Source organism: Haliotis asinina, chromosome 9 (assembly GCF_037392515.1).
Source record: "Haliotis asinina isolate JCU_RB_2024 chromosome 9, JCU_Hal_asi_v2, whole genome shotgun sequence".
NCBI lineage: Eukaryota > Metazoa > Mollusca > Gastropoda > Lepetellida > Haliotidae > Haliotis > Haliotis asinina.
Window position 1 is genome coordinate 9170040 of NC_090288.1, and position 21086 is coordinate 9191125.

At 40.1% G+C, this 21086-nt stretch overlaps 2 protein-coding genes across 2 annotated transcripts in view; one reads left to right on the top strand and one right to left on the bottom strand.

Moving 5' to 3' along the window:
• LOC137295764 (germinal-center associated nuclear protein-like) overlaps positions 1–12916 on the bottom strand; it is a 34116-nt gene extending 21200 nt beyond the window's left edge. The window contains exons 1-12 of the mRNA XM_067827301.1: positions 12772–12916; positions 9150–10553; positions 8209–8295; positions 7317–7484; positions 6457–6677; positions 5136–5307; positions 4504–4728; positions 4009–4098; positions 3334–3476; positions 2701–2769; positions 2027–2176; positions 277–548 (exon numbers count right to left, since the gene is read on the bottom strand). Coding sequence (XP_067683402.1) covers positions 277–548; positions 2027–2176; positions 2701–2769; positions 3334–3476; positions 4009–4098; positions 4504–4728; positions 5136–5307; positions 6457–6677; positions 7317–7484; positions 8209–8295; positions 9150–10521 — 2969 coding nt within the window. The 5' untranslated portion in view covers positions 10522–10553; positions 12772–12916. The remainder of the gene's footprint in view (positions 1–276; positions 549–2026; positions 2177–2700; positions 2770–3333; positions 3477–4008; positions 4099–4503; positions 4729–5135; positions 5308–6456; positions 6678–7316; positions 7485–8208; positions 8296–9149; positions 10554–12771) is intronic.
• A 2002-nt stretch (positions 12917–14918) lies between these two features.
• LOC137295573 (suppressor of tumorigenicity 7 protein homolog) overlaps positions 14919–21086 on the top strand; it is a 64012-nt gene continuing 57844 nt past the window's right edge. Inside the window, exon 1 of the mRNA XM_067826980.1 lies at positions 14919–15072. Coding sequence (XP_067683081.1) covers positions 14922–15072 — 151 coding nt within the window. The 5' untranslated portion in view covers positions 14919–14921. The remainder of the gene's footprint in view (positions 15073–21086) is intronic.

The following is a 21086-nucleotide window of genomic DNA, read 5'->3' on the forward strand; positions in this document are numbered from 1 at the left end:
GTGTTATATTTTGCTGTTTCTCAGGGGATTTCTTATAACTTTTGTCATGGCAATTTTAACCATAACATTACAGTTACATGATTCAGTAATCATGAATTGTCAGATGGTTATAAACATGCCTTCAAAATCACATCCTTAGAAAATACATCTGTGAAAATATTCAGGTCAACGCCTAAATTCAGACCCAAACAGCTGTCATCATGTTCTCGCCACATGACCATGGCTAACCACACAGCGCCTGAACTCCTCACATCACACATGTCAACACAGTCCTACCTGAGTGTGTCTCCTTCATTGAGGTTCATGAGGACGATGAAAGCCCGGAACTCTGCCTCATTTGGACAGAAGACCTGATGCTTGACGTCGAGGTCATGGTACATCTCTTTCAGTGTCTGCAGACACTTGGTCAGGTTCTCGTTGTTGATCTTCTCGTCAAACACATGCATGTCCTCCTCACACAGACGCTCAGAGCAGAAGATGTGGAACCTGGCACATTTCTCAAGCAGCTCGACTGCCTCTCGGTTAATGAGCTGTTGCTGGGTGATGTCCTGGAATACAGTCAGGGAATATTTGGGCTTGCTGTGAAAATTCTCCTCAGTCAGCTGTGTGACTCTCTGGACAGCAGCAGACACAGGTGAGGAGGGTTTGGAGAAGGGAAAGAGTGATGGAAGGGAGGGTAAAGGGAGGGAGGGCAAGGGAAGTGAAGGAGAAAGTGAGGAAAAGAAGGGGGGTAGAGGGAGGGTGGGAGGGTAAGGGAAGTTAAGGGAGGAAAGGAAGGAAGGAAGGGGAAAAGGTTGGGTAGAGGGAGGGTGGGAGGGTAAGATAAGTTGAGAAAAAGGAGGGAAGAAAGGGGAGGGGAAGGGAGGTAGAAGGTAATGGCAGGGAGGGTAAACGAAGTTAAGGAGAAAAGGTGAGGAAGGGGAGGGGGTTAGAGGGGAGAGGGAAGGAGGCAGAGATGCCAGAAAAGTGAGAAAAGGGAGGGAAGAGGGGGAGAAGAGGGTGGAGTAGAGGGATGGAGGGAGGGAGGGTAATGGAAGATAAGGAGAAAAGGGAGGGAAGAAGGGGAGGTCAAGGGGAGGGTGGGATTGGGGGTGGGGATGGAGGGTACAAGGAGGGAGGGTAAGGGAAGTCAAGAACAAACGGGGGAGGAAGGGGAGGGGGTAGAGGGAAGGAGTCAGAGATGCTAACCCTGAATTAAATGAAAGCGGACTTATGCCTTGCTAAAAGCAATTCTCAAGCCCTGAAGGTGTGAGTTGGGGTGTGTGTGAGAGGAGGATCAGGCCCCTTTTGATGGTGGGGGTCTGAGGGCCTTACAAAAATAAGGGAAGTTAGGAGAAAAGGGAGTTGAGAAGGGGAGGGGAAGGGTGTTGGAGGACAGAGGGAGGGAGGGAAAGGGATATTAAGGAGAAAAGGGAAGGAAGAAGGGGAGGGTAGGGAAGGGGTTAGAGGTAGAGGGAGGGAGGGTAAGGGATACTAAGGAAAAATGGGAGGGAAGAAGGGGGAGGGTAGGGAGTGGGGTTAGAGGTAGAGGGAGGGAGGGTAAGGGATACTAAGGAAAAAAGGGAGGGAAGAAGGGTAGTGTAGGGAGGGGGGTTAGAGGTAGAGGGAGGGAGAATGGTGATTGGAAAAATGAAAGGGGAGAGGGAGGGGGGTAGAGAATAAGGGAAGTGGAAGCAGGGTAAGGTAAGTAAGGAAATCTAGGGATAAGGATATGGGGAGGGAAAGGAGGGAGAGGGGGAGAGGGGGGAGAGGGGGAGAAGGAGGGAGTTAAGTTGGAAAACTTGAGACTTGAAATAAACAGTTCAAAAGCATGGTCATAGCCTTTAGTTGTATATTAACTACCATTTTGATAACTGAAACAGCTGTGTCAGTTCTGTACTGGAAGATACAAAAGCAAGGAACACATCCACCAAGAAACAAGCACTCAAGTTGTGCTTGTTGTCAAAGACAACAAATCAATCAACTATCAATACAAATCAACAAGCAATCACCACACAACTGTTTCTCTGAATATTCACACACAAACCTTCCTTATTCCTCGTGTTCTATCCCACAGGAAGCCGTACCAGTCCATCCAGCGTCCATCCGTCCCCTTGTCTGCAATCTCCGTCAGCAGGTAGTCCATGGTTCGTACCAACACTGGGATTGGACGCAGCTCATGGGGCAGGGGCTCATCCTGAAGCACACCAACAATCAATACACGCTGATCCTTCTACCACAGGGTTATTGTGCAGGACATTATCATTTGCAGAGGTCTGTCACACAGACTTATGAAGATAGCAAATAGTGAGACCTTGCCAGCAAATGTACTCTGAATGGCTGGCGAAATATCAAAGAACCTTACACATGTTTTGTTTGACATTCATGTTGTCAATCACTGGATTGAATACATAATGCCATCAGGGGTCAAAACTTTGGCATTAGGCTTTCTCAGTAAAAAGTCTACTAGCTTTTGGGGATTAGACCCATCCAGGATTTGACCCGATAATCATAAACTGAGGATACTCATAATCAGCACATGAAGCAAGGTCAACCTTCCACACCATAAAAGTGATTCATCCCCTGATTGACATCATGATCATCAACCAACACAACTGAGATATGACAACAACCTGGACAACGAGTCTGACCACCTCACACAACAATCATGGGATTCTAATCCTGATCTTCACAAGAGTGTAGACATGTAGACTTCCTTACCTGATCTGCTGATGATCTGCTGTATTCCTTCACAACACGGGAGTGATCTGCACGAGGGTTCTGTCCAGGCTGCCCAAAACAACAAAACAACATTCACACAGTTATTTATGTCATCCAAAACTGTGTTCCACAGGAGACATCGCTTGTGTGAGATCAAACGATATCTCCTAGGAGATGTTGTTTTGGCAGTATGATTTTGTACAATGCCCTGACAAAGCTATGACATCATAAACTTCATGACATCACAATGCTATGACATCGCTGCACTACACAAGTCTGATGGTAGTACAGTGTTGAGAGATGTACATTTTTTTGTGTGTCAGTGTGTGTGGAGTCTTATGTTGTATGGTAGTGCAGTGTTGAAAGATGTACATTTTTCATTGAAAACTATTATTTTCTGTGTGTGTGTGTGTGTGTGTGTGTGTGTGAGTGTGTGAGTGTGAGTGAGTGAGTGAGTGAGTGAGTGAGTGTGAGTGTGAGTGTGAGAGTGTGTGTGTGTGTGTGTGTGTGTGTGTGTGTGTGTGTGTGTGTGTGTGTGTGTGTGTGTGTGTGTGTGTGTGTGTGTGTGTGTGTTAAAAAACATGAAAATTGTCCTAAGCTTAACTGAACTTGAAATAAAATGAAACCACTCACGATAGTCTCAGATCCAGGAACACACTCAAACGTGGCAAGTCTGCGTTTCTCCTCCCTGTCATATCGTTCCTTCTCTGGACACATGTCCATGCACGTCCCAACAAATGCTCGTGCTGTTGCCAAGTTGGACTGTTTTGTGCTGCCTAGTGAAGAGTCAAGACAGTACATTGTCAGCACTGAAGTCCATGTCAGTTTGTCTGACATTCAAAGTACTGATAAGATGTGCAGGTCTTGCCCCCAACAAAGGGACTTTTAGGTGTGCTCTTGTCCTGCATAATACTGTTAGGGCTGTAGACTTGACAGGTTAATTCTTTACAGTTTCATTCATCCCATTCCAGCTCACTACCTAACGTCCACCCCAGTACCTTAAACTCAGTTTTCCTGCCAAATTCAGTTAAGTCTTAATCTTACCTCTGTTTATCTGACATTTTTGTTGGCAATAAATTGAATAAATGTAAGTTAGTCTCATTTGTTTAGTCTGACATCATTCTTAATCCAACAATTTGCTGTGCAACATCTACTATATCACAAACCAAAATCTGACTTCACTACCACCTAACATCCTTTCTTTTTTGTCTCTTCAGACAAATAACTAAGCTACAGTCTACTAACAATGACTACACAAAGAAATCATCTGTCTTAGCTTCTTGATCACTACAGAGAAAAGCTACCCACCTTCTCGGATAAACTTGTCCCGAAGGTCCAGAATCTTGATCATGTCATGGACATTCTTGGCTACTGCTGTGCGGAGACTGCTCAGCGACACTGCAGAAATAGCTTTTGTCAAAAAAACAATTCATGGTCAGATCTAATACATTTTCAGTTGGCACTCTGCACTTGTGTGGGGGTTATCTAGCAAACCTGACCACTGACCTTCTCAAAGAAAAGGAAGTGACAATAACAGCAGTAAGTCCAATGCAGGATGTCCCCGAATGTCAATGACAACTGCACCATTTTCTCATGACAGAATGATAATCACTTTTTACCACGACATTGTAAGTGACCTTGACCTCCAGAGATTGACAGTGAATGCACCTCTCCATGTTTTCAGTGATGAACTTGGCCGCAACTTGGCCAATTTATAACTGTACGCCTCTATTTTTCTGATCCATCATAAATCGAGTGGTCAGTCAATAAAAATATGATTTTACTTCCTAAAGCTACACTGACCTGTGTCGGAGGTCGTCTTCGTGGGACTTGGTTTAGGAGAAGTCCGTCCTGGACTGTGACTTGAGGAGGCCCCGTGTCTCTCATAACTTGCTGGAGAGGAATCTCGTGGGTGTGTCATTGGCTTGCTAATAGCACTCTTTACATCCTGAGTTCCTGCCATACTGCTCAATTCATCATTAACATCATCTTCGTCCCACTTGGACTTCTTAGCAACCTTACCTTCACCTGCAGACAGAGCATGATTCTCCATGATTAGAAGGAAAGGGGTGGATGGGTGGACTGATGGGTGTGTGGGTGGATGAATGGAAGGGTGGATAGATGGATGGTTGCATGCATGGATGAATGTGGGATAGATGGATAGATGAAAGGGATATATGGATGGATGGGATATGTGGATGATGGGTGGATGGGATATATGGATGGATGGATGAGTTACACAGAAATCAGGACTTTCAATGCTCTAAAACACCGGTTTGCAAATAATAAATCATGTCATTGTTATTGATTCAAAATATACTACATCTACTATATCATTGCCAAGCTTGAATTGGGGACAGTCAGTATAATACTGAAATATTCAACACCAGAATGCAACACAGCCACAGAATGACAGACAACACTGTTTCCCTTACTGGTGTTATCGCTGATCACAGAAGCTGATGTCTCCGGCCCCTCTGGTGAAGCTGCTGATGTTACAGACGTTGACCTGGTTATCCCCGGAGAGTGAGAACTCCAAAAAATCTGCAATGGTGGGATTCCCTTTGCCAGAACTCTGCCTCGAGCCTTAGCCTCAGCTGCAGATTTCTGAAAATGAACATTTCAAAGTGAGTGCCAATGTTGTTACATCACTTAAAGTTGCATTCTGACAAGTCCAAACACATCTGAACCATCCTATATACAAAAAGTGTTTGCAAGAGTGTACAAATGCACAAGAAGTCTCACTGAACATTTCCAGTGATATAATACGCATACACTGCGGCAAAATCCTTATTCTCAAGCTTCACTAGAAAGTTACAAACAGTTCTGGATCTCATTCTTAATTACCTTCATTTGAAATCATGGTTGTGAGGTCTGACAACAATGGTGAATAAACACATGGGTTGGATTTTTTAACACAACAAAGCAGCATTATTTTATTGAAAATTCCAGTGGCCTTTGAAGTCCTGGTGGCTGTGTGGGATAGGCAGCTGACTTTGTGTACTGGCGATTAAGTGCCTGACTCTGAGGATGCGGGTTCAAATCCTGGATTTGACCACTTTCTAAATGGCAATGTGTAATAATACATGATATGACATCTCTGGTCACCAGCAAATCTTGGTTTCTAACACAGAGTATAGTGACAAATATCAGGTAATTCAGGTAAAAACTTTATGCATCCCTTTCACATTGTGCTCGTTTACAGAACCCAGTGTTTTCTTGGCACAATCAGGGAGCAAATACACAATCCAGTTTGATCCATGCAACAGAAAGAAAATGGATCCATATTACTCTTCCACTAGCCATCCAGTCATGAATTTATATTTTTCCAGATTCTATACAAGGCGTTATCAAACTCAAGAAAGACCTCAAGAACACATATATTTATAATACTGTATGAAAGCAGGAATAGAAAACAATGTATTGTCAAGTGTGCCTCATAAGTTACTTTAGATGTTCCCTTTTGAATTTCAGTGTGCTAACACTACTTTCTATCTGTCTTCAAAATCAGGGAATCACTTTCATAACAAACAACCTAAATAATCGTTTTCACACACCATACAGACTTTGTCAGTCCATTTTCATGGAGACAGGTAACACCTGTTTCTGTTCTGAATCTCCAGATGTACATGGCCTGGATGGTTTCAAAGTCATTGAAATTGAAATTTTTTTTATCGAAACAGGAATTTCAAAAACATGACTGTCTATAAATTTCAGAAACATTTCTGACAAGCAGTTTTTAAATTCCCAACTCACATGGTCATGGAAATGAATGGTGACAGACTTCTTGTTGACATTCGGAAACACCTTGGACACGGAGCCATACTTGGAGAAATGTTTACGCAGGATGGCGCCCTTGTTGAACTTGGTGGGGACGTTCTTACAGATGATGGCAATCTTTGACGTGACATCTTCTGCTACTGATGGTAGTCTTCTCAGTCTCATGGTTGTGGTGGATCTCGACTCACGGCTTCCTTCTATAACAAGAGCTTCCAGTGAATATCAACACAACAGGGACATGGCAGTCTTCTGCTTCGTGAATTTCATGTTAGTGGTATTCACTGATACAATACTCAAGCATCAGTGTCAGCCTCTGCCAAGCTATCAGGAATGAAGACATCTGCCATTGGAACAAACAATCACTGTAGTATTGGGATTGAAAGAGAATATTTCTTAACAGTGAGTGAGCAAGAGAGTTTGGTCTTGCACCACTTTGAGCAATATTCCAGATATATCACAGCAGCGCCACCAGAAATGGGCTTCAAACCAAGGTCTCCAGCATGATGAGCTTGAGCATGACAATAGTTAAAATTGAAATATAATGAGGAGACGGAGGAGTTGAGTGTTTGTTGTTTAATGCAACATTCATCACTGAGTTGACCTGATAATCCAGTGGTTGATATTGTGAGCAACAAATCTAATCATCAAGGTATGATGATAAGTCATCAACCAAGTCACCAATTTAGTCACCTCATGCAACAATCATAGGCTTGTGAGGACCATTTGGAATCCTTACAAGAGTCTCAAGATTTGAGGGCTCAAAAGAAAATGGTCCTGAGTTTTCTTGGCAAAAACACCTTGAAAAGAACACTTAGGTACACAGAGGAGTCACATACGTTGTCCTGGCTCTTCATCACGGTCCCCTGATCTGGAAGTGGAGGGGCGGGGCTTTGTCCTGTCAGTCAGAGGGAGATGGGGTTCTGTCCTGTCACTCTTCATGCCACTCCCTGCAACAGCCCCAGCCACGGCACTGGAAAACAGGCTGCGCCCTCTCTTTGACGTGCCTAACAAAACAATCCACATAATTAACAGTGTGAGCAACTATCCATCACAGTTTACATCCTTACTCACCAAAGTCACTGGGCATTTGGAATACTTTATAAAAGTATTCAATTTGGGAGAGGAAAACTGACCATTCCATTTTCACATTGCTCACTCCATTTAAAACTGAGTTCCTAACTTTGACCACGATGAAAATTCCATCAGGAGCCATCCCAGTTTCAGTGAAGTCACTCTCCTCAAATTTTACTTGCCATAATATAGATGAGAATTGGTCAGCCTATGTACTCTTGTCTAAGCCTTCATAAGCTTAAAAGTGTAGACACAAGCTAGGTCTGATTGCAACTGAGGGAATATGGTGGTATGTATGCCAACGTTTTTGACAGTCATTTAACTCTGAACACAAGCAAACCTTTCTTTCACAAAATGTACTTTGTAGAACATTGTTACGGTTAATAATCTGCATTGACAAAAGGTATAAGAAATTCCAACCAGGAAAATATAACACTGACAAGTCTAAAATATTCAATAATATGTACTGACCAAAGAGTAAGATACAATGATTCACAATGAGCCTCAAATGTCAAATGAATTCTATCCTACACAAGCTGAAAGTTTTTCTTTCTCCGACCTTGTCCTTCACCTTCTCAAAGCAAATGCCAAATGTTCATATATACTGTGTTGGTCCTATGTCGTTCATCCACTGATGTGATATGCTCATTTGCTTACTCTCATCATCTCTCCGGATGCTTCTTTTCCTGCTTCGATCTTCCTCTTTGGCAGCTTCATGTTCTTTGCCTCCAAACAGACTTCTGCCTAAAACAAAAACAGATCTAAGTGTTATTGTAAGGACTTGAACAAACAGACTTAAACTAGTAGCTGAGTCCACAGCCTGACCATAACCACTGCATGCTCAGGTGTAGAAACTGTCAGACCACTGAAAAACTAAACTTTGATAGCCAAGTTCACTAGCTCAATAAAAGCACAAGAAAACGATATTAAACATATTAAATCAGGCGCATGAACAGAGAGAAGAGAAAATAACGTGATTTTTTTAAAAATTCATATTTTGCATTCTTCATGACTACTTCATCATTTAAATTCAGTTTCTTCATTTGTGTTAAAAAACCCAAAACATCAATGATGTTCATTTTGCACATTATAAAGAAGATTAATCTAGAGATTATAAAGAATTTAATCTATGGATTGACAGATTACGTATTGTTCAATGCACTGTAATGTGAAAGAGAAGCATACAACAGAAGCAGTTGGAATGATCACATCGTCCACTACATACAAGGAAACTACTACCTGATTCTTAAGAAAATCACCTGATGATGGAGCAAGCATACAAGAAATGTTTTATTCACACTAAATAAACTGGGTAAATCTTGCTGCTCTTATGCATTTGATGCATAAATGGTCTTCAAAGATTTACCTGAGTCTTGCATTTCTGTCCAAAAATGCAAATATTTATCGGTTTTGGACAAGTGATATTCACTGAGCTGAAGATTCTACAGACTGTTACATAAGCCTCACATGTGGCTAACATAATGATGTCTCAAGTGCATGTGACAATACAACCAGATTAAGAAAATTTAGAAGCCATATATAAACTGGGATATTTGTGCAATATATATAATTCAATTTCCAATGAAAGACAGCCGTACCTGGTTCTTTCTTCACTGGAGCTCCAAACAGTCCTCCTTCTGATCTCGCTTTATCTGATTCATGGAACCCTGATGCTGTCGATTTGAACGTTGTCTTCCCAAACAATGTCTTCACTCCAGGCTTGGATTCCCCAGTCTCGTCATCTGGTCCTGCCTGTCCCCCTGACTTTCCCCGTATGAAGGATGACTCCCCTTTACTTCCTGCCTGGTCCCTGAAGACCTTACTGCTGCCGAACACGCTCGAGACTGACTTGCTCTGAGCACCCTGACCTGTACTTGATGTCTGCGACATTGGACTTTGCTCTGTCACGAGGTCAGTGGAAGGAAGGTCGGATTTCTTCCCAAACAGTCCACCACTGGTGCTTGCACCAACAGATTTGAACAGATTCTCAGAGGCTGGTTTAGAGCTTGTTTTGGCTCCAAATAAACTACCACTCCCTTTCCTGACACTACCAAATGTTGAGGATCCACTGGTGGAGGTCGAACCCCCGAATACTGTTGACGAATCTTTCTTGGCACCTCCAAATACACTACCAGAATCAGACGTCCCACCAAAGATTGCAGGTGATTCTTTTTTGGCACCAAAGACAGAAGACTGAGTGGATGAGAAGATGGAAGTAGTAGTTCCTCCAAAGACAGATGATGACTTACAGGTTACAGTGGCAACACCAAAACCAGATCCATCTGATGCACCAGTGGTTGCACCAAATACTGATTTGGAAGAACTTCCACCAAACACAGAACTCTTTCCACCAAAGGCAGATGATGTTGGGGTTGTTGATGTTCCAAATGCTGATGTCTGGAAGGTTGATGATGCTGTCATCTTCGAATCCTTGGCACCAAATATTCCACCAGTGCTCCCAAATCCTGACCCAGACACTGCTTGAGCTGTGGTGATCGATGAAGTTGCCCCAAAACCAGTTGACTGACTTTGCCCAAATATATTTGATTGAGATGTGGTGCTCGATGAAGTTGCCCCAAAACCAGTTGACTGGCTTTGCCCAAATACATTAGATTGAGTTTGGCCAAAACCACTTGATTGACTCTGACCAAAAACAGAAGATGATGACTGTCCAAAAACTGACGATGTCTGTGTTTGTCCCTGATTCTGACCAAAAACTGATCCACTCTGTCCAAATACAGATGCTTGTGCCTGTGCTGGATTTTGGCCAAAACTGGTTGATACGCCCTGTCCAAATACAGATGTTTGTTTTGATGCTGAGCTTTGTCCAAATACGGATGATTGTGTGGAAGTGGGTGCTTGATTACCTCCAAAGATGGAGGACTGTGTCTGACCAAAGCCTGTCTGCTTCATCTGTCCAAAAGGATTTGTCTGGCCAAAGGCAGAACCTGACTGACCAAATCCACTCATCTTTAAATGGTCTCAACTCAAAAGCACTTCCTCTGTAAAATACAGAAATGAAACTGTTGCAGATACTAACATTCACATTAACACTCAATGTTGCATTGACTATCAACAAGTGATTACAGCGAGGTACCACCATGGCACCTGCTGAATGCAATATGAAATTGGGATCCAATGATAGTGTTAAATACATTATCTCCAATATAACCATATATGAACATATAGCAACATATCGCAATATACAATCAATGCTAATACACAGAAATATCATCCAGACTAAATAAATACTCTGCAACAGCATCCAGACAATACTGGACAACTGGTTTCTGAACCTGTCATAAATCATGTAAAAATTTACTTGCAAACACCGGACTCAATGATATGTCAATAATTTCTCTGTAAAGTTGTGAACATGCCTTTCTAGCCAATCTGGAAGACAGCTCACTCTGACTTGATGTTTCACATAAATTGATGTCTTTAAACCAACTATATTGTGAGCCTGATTTACCCCACTCTGGTTTGAAACAAAGACAGTTCAACTTTGCCAAGAGTTCTGGTTTCTCAACACATCATTCTTTGTCACAATATTCGTGAGAAGTAATTAAGATTTTGGATTTCACTCATGTCTGGAGGCCAGTGGAGGCAAATATTTGAAGAAGGTGTCTCATATATGTGGTAAGAATTTTCAGTTTGGCTACATTCCCAGCTGACCTGATAAGGATTAGTTTTAACCTTGTTTTATTGTATCTGAACTAATGAAAAACACAACCAACTTCCTAAAATGCCACTATAAGAACCTGTTCCTCATCACTTAAATTTAGGGGCAAACAGGTAGAAGTATAAGTAGGAAAACAATCCTTTCCTTTTCCTAGAACAGAGGGATACATATTGCTACAAGTTGTACAACTTCTCAAAATCAAATGAAAAATACATTGGTTGTTGATTGGACAATCATGTAATCATTTATGTAATCTGATGAAATCTGGGGAAAGAACATGTGGCAGTAATGCATTTCACCAAGACTTCATTTAGTTCCTCTGGGAGCATCAAACACTGATGCCACTGAACAAGTAAAAGTCTAACTAGTCACGTCCCCCTAAGTATTTGAAGGAATTACAGCAAATTTGAAGGAATTGCATCTCAAATGTAAACAAACGCATCTCACTCGCGAAACAATTGCAGCCATATAGGCAATTTAGCAGTAATAACAGAAACACATTGGCCATATCGGAAGCAATGTCGGTAATACTTGAAACACACTCGGCCGTCTTCGGAGATTTTTCGGCTCACATCCGTGATTTGTCGGTCGCGAACAGAAACTCACGCAGCAAAACATGGCGCCGTTCGAAGAAGCACCTGTCTCGGTGAGTTTTGTTTTTATTTCCTACTATTACATTTTTTATACTTATCCATCTTTGACCACCCTTGTTGAATGCGTTAAGGTATGAGGTGTTGTTGGAGCTGTAGCTTGTTTTTTTAGGAAAAGACTGTCACTGCAGAAGAGTGTCACAAGTGTCGAACAACGCCATGTTTTGCTGCATGAGGTTCCGTTCGCGACCGACAAATCACCGAAGTGAGCCAAAAAATCTCCGAAGACGGCCGAGTGTGTTTCAAGTATTACCGACATTGCTTCTGATATGGCCAATGTGTTTCAGTTATTACTGCTAAATTGCCGATATGGCTGCAATTGTTTCGAGAGTGAGATGTGTTTGTTTACATTTGAGATGCAATTCCTTCAAATTTACTGTAATTGCTTCAATTACTTAGGGGGGCCTGAAACTGCTCAATCAGCACTTTACCATGAGGGAGTACTGCACCTTACTGGGCGCACTTTTTCAGATTCCTTAGCGTTCCCTAAGGATTATTAAGGGCGTCTAACCCTAACCCCAAACCTAATCACCACCCCAAGGATCGTAATGGGTGGAGAAAGAGTTTCGCCCGTTTCACCCTCTTTTCACACAGTAAATTTGCTCCGGTGAGTCCTTACCGTGATATATTCCAACACTGAAATCAGTTCATTGATTGCTTTCTATACCTGTTCTAGTTTATTGAATGAATATTTTCGCAGAGATATGCATGTCAGTTTGTAATATTGGTTTTAGATGCGGTCGGGGGTACGGGCTAAACTCTTATCCAAAATTTTCAAAGACGACATCGAACCTCATTTCGACATACGGCATGTTTTTATCAGAATCAGAGCAATTTGATGTTCCCGATCGTGCGGAAAGCATGGAAACATTTACAAAAGTGACTAACCATTGCCAAGGATTAGGGCGAATCACAGGTACTCTGTTCATCCTCTCTAGATGTCCTAACCAAGCGTGTGATGTCAGATGAGAGTGACTTTTCCCGGTAGGATTTTAAACATAGACTTTACGACTGAAAACTTCCGGTAAAAAATAACAGGCTCGCAGAAATGATTGAAATTTTGACTCAAGTTGACCAGATTCAACACCCGCATAAAGATTTGTACCCGCAGTTTATGACAATATTGAAACATCAGGTCAGAGATTAACGGGCGATTTTTGCACGACCCAGATATTGCACTGTAAAATTTAAATCTAACCAAAGACCACAAAATATCTATTATAGTCATATTCTCAGATCGGGAACAGGTCAAAATGGCCACATGGCAAAATGTCCATACTGACCCTAGTCAAAATGGCCATACGAAAAAGTCAAAATGGCCACGTAAAAGGTCAAATGGGCCATACATTATTTCATTAATTTTAATACTCATGACATTTGTAATATTTGATATCAAAGTGTAAAAATAACAAAGGAGCTCATATCACACAAAAGTTGGTGTTTATAACTGAGGTACTTTCCTAATTGATACTTTGAGACTGAGGTGGAACAGAAGTTCACCCTTCTCGAGACCGGCTCACAGAAGTGGAAAGCTCTACTGATGGAATCTAGAGGATAAACCTATGTCCAAAAAGTATTTCCCCTGTTCTCAAATATATGAAATGATAACATATATAATCTAATAAATGATGATAATTCGTTGTAGTTCTTTATTACTGTATACATACTGTGTAATGTTGAATTACACTGAATTATTCATGTTATCTTTTTCCAGAGACTGTTCCAACACTAAGTACTCGTGAATTAGGAAACATATACAACATTCAGATTGAAGATATCGCCATGAAGTCTATACAAAGTGGTCACTTCCTAGGATCATAAAACTATATAATAGATGTAGCAGTCGCTTATATTGTGGTGTTTGAAAATACCAGTACAAAAATACACCAACCAGCTAACTTTGGTGTTGATGCTCATGATGTCAACCTGTGGGTTCCTGTCCCAATCTCAGTAGAAGTACCAGGTGCGGCGAACTAAAACCACCGAAAAATAAAATAACTAAAATATAACAGCTTGATATCGGAAGCAACGACTCCGATATCACCAGCTTTCTCTTTCTTCCAGCAAACAGGATAAAGAAGTAAATGGGAAATTTATGTAGTTGTGGTATACTCTTCATTGGTAACATTGTTTCAGCTTTTGTTACCATATATACATCAGTTTTATCATTGCCGCTTATCGAATGTATAATGTCTCTGTCTAGGGCTGTAGTAAAAAGGGCCAAAGGACAAAAGGGCCAAAATTAAAAAAGTCAGAACCTTTTATAATCATTACAGAAACAGTTCTATAGTTGACTATACTCATAGCATAAACACTATTGGTGATATTGCTGGATTAGTGACTACTTGTAATCATTACACAAAGTATTGGTACAAAGCAAACACTTTAAATCACTCTGAGATTTTTTTAATAAACAGCACTGAGACACTCTGATATGTTTAAGGTGTTTAGGATTAGAACTACTGCAACAGCATGTAATGAATTTCTTTTAATCTTACTATTTTCTACCTTTACCTTTCGTTGGCCCTTGTGACTTTCCGTTAGCCCTTTTGACCTGTTCCCCAATGTATAAGCCCTGCATTCTGCACACACTATAGGGTACTACATGTTGTCCTTTCACAGCAAACCTCACATCCATAAGCCACAACTACAGCTTGAGCCGGTTTGCTATAGATACTTTGTGGCGTTTTGGTGAGATCCGTTTTAGTTGGAACTTTGCAAAGAGACATCAACTACTGACAATTAACTCACTGATATATTTGTTTAACAGCTCTGCTGTTCATGAGAAACAAAACCATTTCAATTGTAACTACTGAAGTCTAATAAGAATATTTATAGTTAATGTACTTGTGAGTGGTTATTTCAGGGCGAGTTGATTCAAAAGGGAGGAGCGCCATATCAAATATATATGATGTAAATAAAACCTATAGAGTATACTAGACACATTATGTCCTAATTTAAGTGATCTATGAATTATTTCAATTGAAAAATATTTTAATGCAACAAATATCATTTGCTCCGATCCGGTCATACGAAACATGGCGGGCTTCCTGTCAAGATTCTTTGACAAGTTAAAGTCTTGGATTGCGTGGTCCTGGACATATTTGTGGGCAGTGTGGTTCGTTCTTGTTGTGTTTGTCATCTACATATTGCGTGGACCGCTCAAACTAAACGAGAATTTGTCATATGGTAAGTTATTTAATTACTTTAAAAATATTTCCTCGTACGAAGGCAACTGTTGAACTCTGCAATGAAAACTTTGTTGAGAATAGTGAATATTACTTTCCCTGAAGCAAAATGAAAACTGTCACGTTTTTTGTCGGTGATCTCTTTACAATGGTCATAAATGTCCATTTACCATGTCAATATGTTGTTTAGAGATAATCTTTACTCACTGTTTATTTACTTCAAGTTTAAGTAATATGTTTGTTAACGAATGTTGGAGAACCAACCACAAATGTTTCAAGACATGCTTTCACGAATATATCCATACAGCGCATGCTGAGTGTCAGTACTGACCTTGTGGTGGCATTGATTTCAGGCATGGTCAGTGTATACTTCACAACATCCCTCCAAACAATGATTATACTTGTAACTGTAAGGAATAACAAACTTCAAGATTCAAAGTTTATGTAATACGTGTTGTGTGTCAATAATTATTACATGCGAACATGGCTGCTGAGCTCAGTAAATGCTGTTGTATTCAGACTGCATGATCTGAGTTAATCAAATATTTCCTCAGTTAGACATGTTACATATTGTGCTTTATTTACACAATGCATGCTTTGACCATCAAGGTTTTGGTATTGGTGGTGTTCTTACTGTCTGCTTTGGAATCTGTCTCTAAAGTTTTCTGTAAGGGTAGTGCGGGATGTATTCTCAGATTTCGCATATCTGCCTCCCTTAGGTTAGCCATTTCTAGTTTGTAGCTAACCACTTTGTTAACAACCTTTAACAAATTTTACTTATTCAGTCATAATTTACAGTTTTTTATTACTTTAACGTTTGGTGTCAGGCCATCTTCTTACAGGCCACAAGAAGCTTAATAAGTCGTTTTGGTTGAACTTAAAGGTCTCATGCATTGCAAAACACAACTTTGCAGATTCTGATACCTTTCGGTATGGACATACAGAAACAAATGATCAAAATGCAAATTCAACTTATAAAGTTGAAAAATAATGCAGTGAAAAAAAGTCCGCGAAATTGCAGTTCAAACGATTCACTAATTTCCCCTCAGCACTGGGGGGAAAAAGTGTTTTCACTATCTGTGCTGTGCTGCGCCCATAATGCATGATTAGGTTCGCGCAGATTGACCCAGGAAGGTGACTTGTACAAACACCGCAAGTGATACATGCAAGGATAATCGATACTGTCGAAGTTAGAGAACAGAGATGTTTCTTGTTCTTCAGGAAAGTGTAATAATAATTTCATTGCTAAAAATTGCTCAGCTTGAAAACTGAAATGCTTTAATAGATGTCTATATAAACATAGAAACATATGTTGATTGTGACAAGCTGTCTCTGTCAATGACAAAACTCTGTTTTATTGACACCTATGTGTCTGCCTGCCTGTCTGCTAATGACAGTATGCAATACACAACTTCAGTCATTGACCACATGCAATTTGAACTTAACAACCATCAAGCAATACAATTTCTCAGACAGAAAATTTACACTAGCAAACCAGGCTACTGTCATTCTATTTTTTACTAGACGGGGGATGTTTTTCCTAGCATCAGGGCTACTGGGCTAGTGGTTATTTTGAACGCTGAGTGGTCATCTGAGGCATGTCAGGGTACATGTCCACGTTACGCCCTCTGCTGGTGACCATGGTCTACAGATGTCAGCATCCATACTGTGTTCATGGGTTTCAGTTTCTCCAAGAGAATCATCATTCACCTGTATCACTCAGACTTTCCAAATACAATATGCTGATACTGTCATATAGCTGGAAAATTATTTTAAGCAGAACAGGTGATTTTGCACTTCAGTTTTATTGTTAGTTTGAAAATGTTTTGTAAATAATACACATAAACAACATGTGGTTTGGGGTTGGAATACATCCATTGGTCCGTTTTGCTGGTCATTTGGAGCTGGGCTACTTGGTGTTGGATGTTGCTCATTACATTAATCACTTGGTTGTGAGGTCCTGAAAACTGACTGGGTGAGAGATTACTGAGTGTTGTGTTATCATATTGATGTGAGCTAAGTATTTTGAATATGTCACTAACTAGGCTGAACCATGTTGTTGCAGAAGACCATATATAGTTTTATTTATCATGTTTATGCCTTATCGTTCTAATCCTTGAAGTGGGTGGTGATAGGAGAGTTCCTAAAATGGATTCTAGTCATCCAAATGGCACAGGTCGGGTTCTCCATGTATGTGCAACATCTCAAGCCAATTTCTGGTGTCCCCAACTGTAATAATCTTGGCACATTCCTAAAAGTGGCATCAAACCACACTCATTCATTCACTCACTCCTACCTCAAAAACATGGAATTTTTGTGGATTACAACATCATTATTCATCCTTGCTTTGTGTTCATGTTCATCAAACATCTAGTAATTACCTGTCCAAGACTTGTGTTAACTAAATGGAACAAGGTGAGTATTTATACTTCGTACTATCTGAGTCGGCATATGATTTCTACATGTATGAAGTCTTTCTGGGGGGTAAACTGAGCTTAGGTAACCATGGTTACTAATTCATTTATATCATTTCTTTAGGTATTTATCTGCATCTGTGGAAGTGTAAAGATTTTCTATTTACAATTGTTTATGTTTGTCAGCATAATCATTGTTTCCATTGCAGATGACCAGTAACCTTTATCATGTTTATCATGTTTATTGTTTTCGGCTTTTCTTCCACACTGATGTATAATTAGACTGTAGGTTTGGCTGTCAATACAATGTTTTATTTAACTACAGTAACCATGAACAATAATCCAAAGCATATAATACAAACAAGGTAAAATAGGGTCTGTGGAGATTTAATAAAATAACAAGGAGTTGTTACTGCATTCCTTACTTAAATCCTTCCTGATTCTATTTAGTACGATATTCTTGATCATACTATATGACAACTGTCCATGTGTACTTGGATGAAAAACGACCTGCACATACCTCAAGTAATCATTGATGTCTGCTCGAACCACTTCTCCTGCCTTTATCCTTTCATGCAGCATTCTGATATTGTCAAAAACCCACATGTCCAAAGCACAGGCAAAGTGTAGCGCAAAATGGGTTGCGCAGCAGAATGAAACTGACCAGTCTTCGTATATGCGAGCGAAGCGAGCAAAGGTTGGTAACAAACTTCCCTCGCTTCGGTCCGAAAAATATTCTGATTCTGATTTGGACAATGTTCACCCACAGGCTACAGCTTAGTCGCACACATTGTCAGTTTGTTTCCTTTGATTGACAGATTATAATTTGTGGTATACTGAAGATATGAAGTGTATTACTTAGGGATTCAAGCCAATGTTTTGGCCATTTCAGGCATGTAGCAAGCCATTCTTTTCTTTATAAGCCCAATGGTTAGGAAAGCTTTATATGTAGATAGTATTGAGGGCTTGCCCAACCGTTTTCCCAACAATCATGTGCAAGCCACATTGTCCATTTTCATAATTGTAGTTACACCACTGCATTAAACAAACTTCAACATCATAAAGATAGGCCATGGTTCTTAAGAAAGTTGTGCCTGTGTTTTTTATTCTTGAAGCATTTGAAATTCCGATGAGTTGGTGCAACATGCTTTAACCTGTGAGATTGATGCTTGATCAGTGAAACTTATATATTCATGATGTTCATGTAATGGTCGCTTTCTCGCATTCCTAAAACACTTTTTCTTGTGGAGATTTAGTTATTTTTCTTCAAAAGTGAAATATATACAGTTATCGATTGTGATGAGTATGTTTGGGATGTATTCTTTTGATGAGCTTACACATTATTGATGTAAAAATGCATTAAATGTCTAAAAGCACACATAAAATGTTTCTAAATGAATTCCACAACAGTTAAGGATCCTGACCCTTAAAGTTGCATAAAGACAAGGTCACCTTAACTTGTGAAGGGAAATATCCATATGTCCAAATATTGCAGAATCTGCACATTTGAATTCTATCACAGGAATGTATCTAAATCTGCTCAGAGGCAGCAAATGTTTGCAAGACAAATAATCTCTAATTTATCATGCTCATTTTAATATATTCATAAGGGATGTTAGTGTATCATAGAGTTGATGTGTATGCAACAAATAACTGAACCTAGAATGAAATACCTCTGAGATTTTTTCTTTCCAGTATTTTAGACAAGTGGCCCTAGTTTGGAATTCTACATAAATCCATGTAACAATTTCTGATTCCTGAAAGCTCTCATATTCTTCGTGAGCAGACTTTGTAAAGATTTTTTAGTTGACATTTTAGATGTTTCTAAATGTTTCTTTTCTGGCAAAATATTGTTCAGGTGTCACACTTTTTTTATTGTGTTATTAGTTTTGTAAGATTCATCAATTTCTTTGCCTCAGACCATCTGCTAGCAATTATTGTTACCGCTGTCAAGAGTTGTCTCCCTTTGACTGGATAAAGAGGCTATGTTGACAATGACAGGCAAAATATCTGTGACTTAATCTGTAATGTGCACCTGTTTGCTGGAGTCAAAATATTGGTAGGTCTATCTAAATATACTTACGTTTGTTAGTCTTGCAGTAACTATGTTGGGGGCATTAGGTTAATACACTTTTTCAAACAAATCCTTGTTGGTCATACGTTTCCTAATTTTGAATACTTTGTGACAATATACTCGGGTCAAACTAATTGACACAGGCAGATGAAAGTCACTTTAAGTGTTTGCTCTATACACATAAAGTCAAACGTACATTGTACTTGGTAGGACTGAAGGCTAGTGTTGGGAATGGGTTGACCTCTCACAACTGATGACAGGACAAATATGTTAATAACATATATGTCATGGAGTCTTTAGACCCGTGAAGGTTCCGGGGTAGAACAGGTCTTCAGTAACCCATGCTTGCCATGAAAGTTATGCTCATGCTGTTGGTCGCTGGATTGTCTGGTCCAGACTCAATTATTTGCAGACCGCTGCCATATAGCTGGAATATTGCTGAATGAGGCGTAAAAATAAGCTCACTCTCTTCTAAGTAAAAGGGACTGTTAGGATACTTTTCGACAACTGGTCTGACGTCAGGTATCCTTCCCGGATGTCCAAAAAGCAGTATGTAGCTTACTTTTGTTAAATGAAAGAAACTTTTCGACAACTGGTCTGACGTCAAGTATCCTTCCCGGATGTGCTCAAAAGCAGTATATAGCTTACATTTGTTAAATGAAAGATACTTTTCGACAACTGGTCTGATGTCAAGTATCCTTCCCGGATGTGCACAAAAGCAGTATATAGCATACGTTTGTTAAATGAAAGATACTTTTCAACAACCGGTCTGACGTCAAGTATCCTTCCTAGATGTCCACAAAAGCAGTATATAGCATACGTTTGTTAAATGAAAGATGCTTTTCGACAATTGGTCTGACATCAAGTATCCTTCCCAGATGTGCACAAAAGCAGTATATAGCATACGTTTGTTAAATGAAAGAAACTTTTCGACAACTGGTCTGACGTCAAGTATCCTTCCCGGATGTGCTCAAAAGCAGTATATAGCATACGTTTATTAAATGAAAGATACTTTTCGACAACTGGTCTGACGTCAAGTATCCTTCCCAGATGTGCACAAAAGCAGTATATAGCATGCGCTTGTTAAATGAAAGATACTTTTCAACAACTGGTCTGACATCAAGTATCCTTCTTGGATGTCCCCAAAAGCAGTATATAGCATACTTTTGTTAAACGAAAGATACTTTTCAACAACTGGTCTGACGTCACGTATCCTTCCTGGAATCTAGCCTGATCTTCGGGTAATAAATGTTATATATTTGACTGCTGTGTAAGTCTGTTAACAACACCAACCATCCAACCAACAACACTGGTTTCCCCAGGATATATAACTGATTAGTGAGATACCTCTGTAATTATCTGGGTTGTTCACGCTTCTGTTCATGAAAATAGGAACAATGATGGACTTTGACCAGAAATACACCTGTTTCAAATATTATATTAAAACATTTGGTAAAAAAGGCTGTGATTCTGGTAGCGAACATTTAATCATCTCAGAGAGAATTCCATCCACGCCTGCTGATTTTC